General features: G+C 26.0%; 1 protein-coding gene across 1 annotated transcript in view; it reads right to left on the bottom strand.

Moving 5' to 3' along the window:
• Nucleotides 1-1,469: 1,469 nt before the first annotated feature.
• The window catches only part of LOC106689410 (venom acid phosphatase Acph-1), a 12,674-nt gene continuing 10,150 nt past the window's right edge, over nucleotides 1,470-3,993 (bottom strand). The window contains exons 6-8 of the mRNA XM_014434358.2: nucleotides 3,009-3,196; nucleotides 2,390-2,586; nucleotides 1,470-1,865 (exon numbers count right to left, since the gene is read on the bottom strand). Of these exons, the coding sequence (XP_014289844.1) occupies nucleotides 2,437-2,586; nucleotides 3,009-3,196 (338 nt within the window). The 3' untranslated portion in view covers nucleotides 1,470-1,865; nucleotides 2,390-2,436. The remainder of the gene's footprint in view (nucleotides 1,866-2,389; nucleotides 2,587-3,008; nucleotides 3,197-3,993) is intronic.

Genomic DNA, 3,993 nt, shown 5'->3' with positions numbered 1-3,993 from the left:
TTCAATTAAGTATAAGAACGGAGTACAAAATTCTGAAAGGTGTATTTTAAGTGGTACCAAAGAGATCTATGCTGTTTCAGTTCTCATGAGGTTCATAAAAACTTGTAGGGTAACACTAGTATCATGATTCAAATTGGGAAAGTGAAATGAACTATATCTTTGAAGAAGACTATCATGACCAAACAATAGTTTCTAAAATAAGAATTTTAAAATAAGAAATCTTTGACGGCTAAGATTTTGTTTTATGGAGTAATAATATATATATGTCCACATGCAACAAAACTGAACAAAAAATCTTGAATGAGTTTTGATTTATTCTATATTTAATACAATTTCTCATAATTTTAATTAACTAATTCAGTTTTAGTTCCTGTCTAAAAATATATCATTCAATCAAAGTATTTGATTTTACTAATAGTTCTGTAAATAGATTTGGGTTTTTTTTTTTCAGAAAATAGTGTATTTTTTAAATAACTTCAATCATTATATATATACGTGTATATATATATATATTTTTTTGTTTTCAGGTATATTATATCAGTTTTCTGTATAAAAAAGTGAATCCAACAGCTTTTAGGAGAGTATCTTTTGCAATTTACTTGGTCTGAAAAATCTATATGATATGTTTATATTGTTGAAAATCCAATCATGAAACTATTTTAGTTAATCGCTCATTCAGGTTCTGTAATAAGTCCGAGTCGAACCATTTATAAATGATCTAGACACTATAGTTATATAATTTTCCTGTTCAAATAATATCAACCCTCTACTGGCATAATTTATTTAGACTAGATTTGTCATTTTTAAATGAGTAATCAAACTTGGAGAATATAGAATCATACTGTTTCAAAATATCTCTTAAAATTTAATATCAAATTGACTGCTCTACTATCTGAATATTCACACAAAATAAATAATTTTTAGAACATTATACAGAAATCTAACTAGCAAAATCAACGAGCTTCATCAATATCTTGGTATGTGATATCACGTTTGTGATATAATTTGTGATTCCAAATGATTCCATCAACAGATTCCAGTTAGCTCTGACCATATAATAGAAATTCCTCTTCTAAACAAGAGATAATTTTTGGAATCATATATTTATTACATATAAGCAGGGAGTCTAGTCCTGAGTACAGTTTTTATCACCTCTCTATCTCTCTCTTTCTTTCCTCCCTCTCTCTCAACATAATATTTACTTACTTAACGTTCAATTTATTATTTTTTTATGCCCTCTTCCAATTTTTTAGGTCATTGTTAAAATTATTATAGCTTTAATTATGAGTTTTCTGTTGATATAACTTAGATAACTAAGGGCTATACAGTAGCAGCAACACTTAATCAAAAACTTTCAGAAGATATAATTTAGAAAATTTCAGTTGACATAATCCAGTGCCCCTACAGTAGCCACAATACTGATTATAAAAACATATAGATGGATTTTATTCAATAGATGTTATAAAGTATTAAATGGAAAAGAAAAACTAGTTATTTTTATATATTTCTATTACATATATTGACACATATACACAAAATTCTGGCACACTTGGTCTCTTCTTCCTAATTTTAAATAAGTTCCATATATTTTATCAGTGTTCTATATGACGCCAACTTCTATAATTTAATTTTTACTCTTCATAGATCTATTCTTCCTTCAATTTTTGTTTTCTTAAAACAACCTTCTGTTTCTCCATTATCAATGTTTCAATTCCTTAGTAATTATTTCAGAATAATAATAATAATGTATTTCCATGTAAGTGACAATTAAAATTAAACAATAGTTTGTAAAGGATTGCATAGAATTTAATTTTATAATTTAAGGCTTGTTCACTTCCACTTTGTTTATAATGTTTTCAATAATCCTAAAAAAAAAAATATATATAAATATATATATTAAAATGTTATAAAAAAAAGACATTTAACACTAGATTTATTGACAAAATTAGATACATTTCTGAACTAATTTTATAAAAATAATAATTAAAAAAACGCGGTTTCAGTTATGAAAAGATCATAAACCCCTATTCAAATCCCAGCCAGCCTATTCTTCCAAAGTATTCTAAGGTTACAAAATAGAAAGTTTGATACCAATTACAATTCTTTGGACAAAAGAAATAAACATCATCATTTTGATTCCTGTATATCCAAAAATGAACAATTTTTTGTAGAAAATAGGTTTTATTATTTGGTTTGTAAATAAAACAGTAGATGGTGACACTGCTCTGGCATGGGATAGCTTGGCTTCCCTTTGGTCTGGAACAGTCAGTCCTCATGGATATTAGTAACATACACTCTTTGTCTTTCTTTGTGAAACCGTCCCTAAATTCCTCAACAAAATTCACTTCAAATTTAACTTATATAATAACCCTTTGACTTTAATACTTACAATGAATTACACTTATAATGTTCTTCAGTTTTGAGATTCCAAAATTTTTAATCAATTCTACTTTTACACAGTTCTTTATATTCTTCTCGAATGTAGTCTTTAGACAATGAAGTAAGATGTACAACAGGACAGGTTGCACCGCATGCCATTTTCATTGGTGTAGGTTTGAAAGTTTGTGAGTTTGAAACCAAATATACCTGCAGAGAAATTATAAATTGTATTGTATTCAAAATCAGATATTCAGATGATTAAGTAATTCTAATAAATATAAATATTTATTCCAAAATTATCAATTCCATTTGGAGAAAAACATGCTTTTCGATAAACAATCACAGATTTAGAATTGCAACCACCATGACAAAATGCTTGAGTTATTAGTTGCATTCAATTTATCGTCTGTTATTACATCAGAACATTTATCCTGTTTTTATAATAAATAAATAATAAGTGCATATTTAGTTTCATTTAATTATTATTTTTGTTGGTATTGAATCCACCTATTTAAAGTTCAATTACTATATGGTTTGGTTTCTCCACAAATTAAATTTTCAAAATACAAAAGGAATATATGATTCAATCTTAAAGAATGTTATACTGGAACATATAATAAAGTACATACTTCAAAATAATCTTCTCCATTATGTTCATGAAGCTCAATGGCTATAGCGAAAGTATCTTCTCCAGCTAAGTTCATCTCAATTTGAAGGATATTCGAGAGAATCAAAATGTTCATATTGTTCCACAAGTGGAGTTCCATTTTCTTTGAACTCTTGGTAAAAAAACTTATCAATTTTTCAATGTATGGACCTGTTTTAAGAAATTAAAATTGTTTTCTTTAGATTTTGCAAATAAAGTCCTGAACAAAGATAATTTTATTTCTAATTCTCTAATTTTAAAATAAAATAATTGATTTACTTTTTGCTACATGATATCCATCCTCAACTCAGGAAAGTGAGGAACAATAGTTGACATTGTTGACCAATAACAATAACATGAGAACTTAATCTATATTATCATAAAATGTAATGTTATATAAAATGTGTTATGCAATGCTAAGATAAAATATTTTATTTGCTTTTTTACAATAATATATACTTCATAAGATTAAGATTAATTAATAATATGGTGCCAGTGCTGATAGTCATTAATCAAAACTTACAAATCTTCAACATCAAATTTTGAAAACGATAATGCACCACAGTAATAAAGCAAACAATTTCAAAATTGTTGCTACTTAACGACCTAAACCATTTTACTTTTACAAAACTTATGAATAGTAATTTATTCAGAAAAGAAAACAGAGATTTAAAAAATATTAGAAAAAAAACTAAATTTAACAAACAACCCAATAATAACAGATTTGGATAACATACTTCAAACGATATGGTACTGTATCTGTTTAATTGTTTCTCAAAGGAAGAAATATTTGACTGAGTACTTTCTTACTTCTATGAATCTCAATACCTGATTTTGATTCATCATATGACCATATCAGCATAGTTTTTTTTCAACTCACTTAATTACTTTTATTCATTATATTACGATTAAAATTAACTATATATATTGTAATAATTTTAAAAATATAAAAAATAAAATAAAAAGAA

The sequence above is a fragment of the Halyomorpha halys genome, unplaced genomic scaffold (genome assembly GCF_000696795.3).
Source record: "Halyomorpha halys isolate HHAL.00 unplaced genomic scaffold, Hhal_1.1 Scaffold1355.1, whole genome shotgun sequence".
Taxonomy (NCBI): Eukaryota; Metazoa; Arthropoda; class Insecta; order Hemiptera; family Pentatomidae; genus Halyomorpha; species Halyomorpha halys.
The sequence above is the reverse complement of the archived record's forward strand: the minus strand, read 5'-3'. Positions and strand labels throughout refer to the sequence as shown.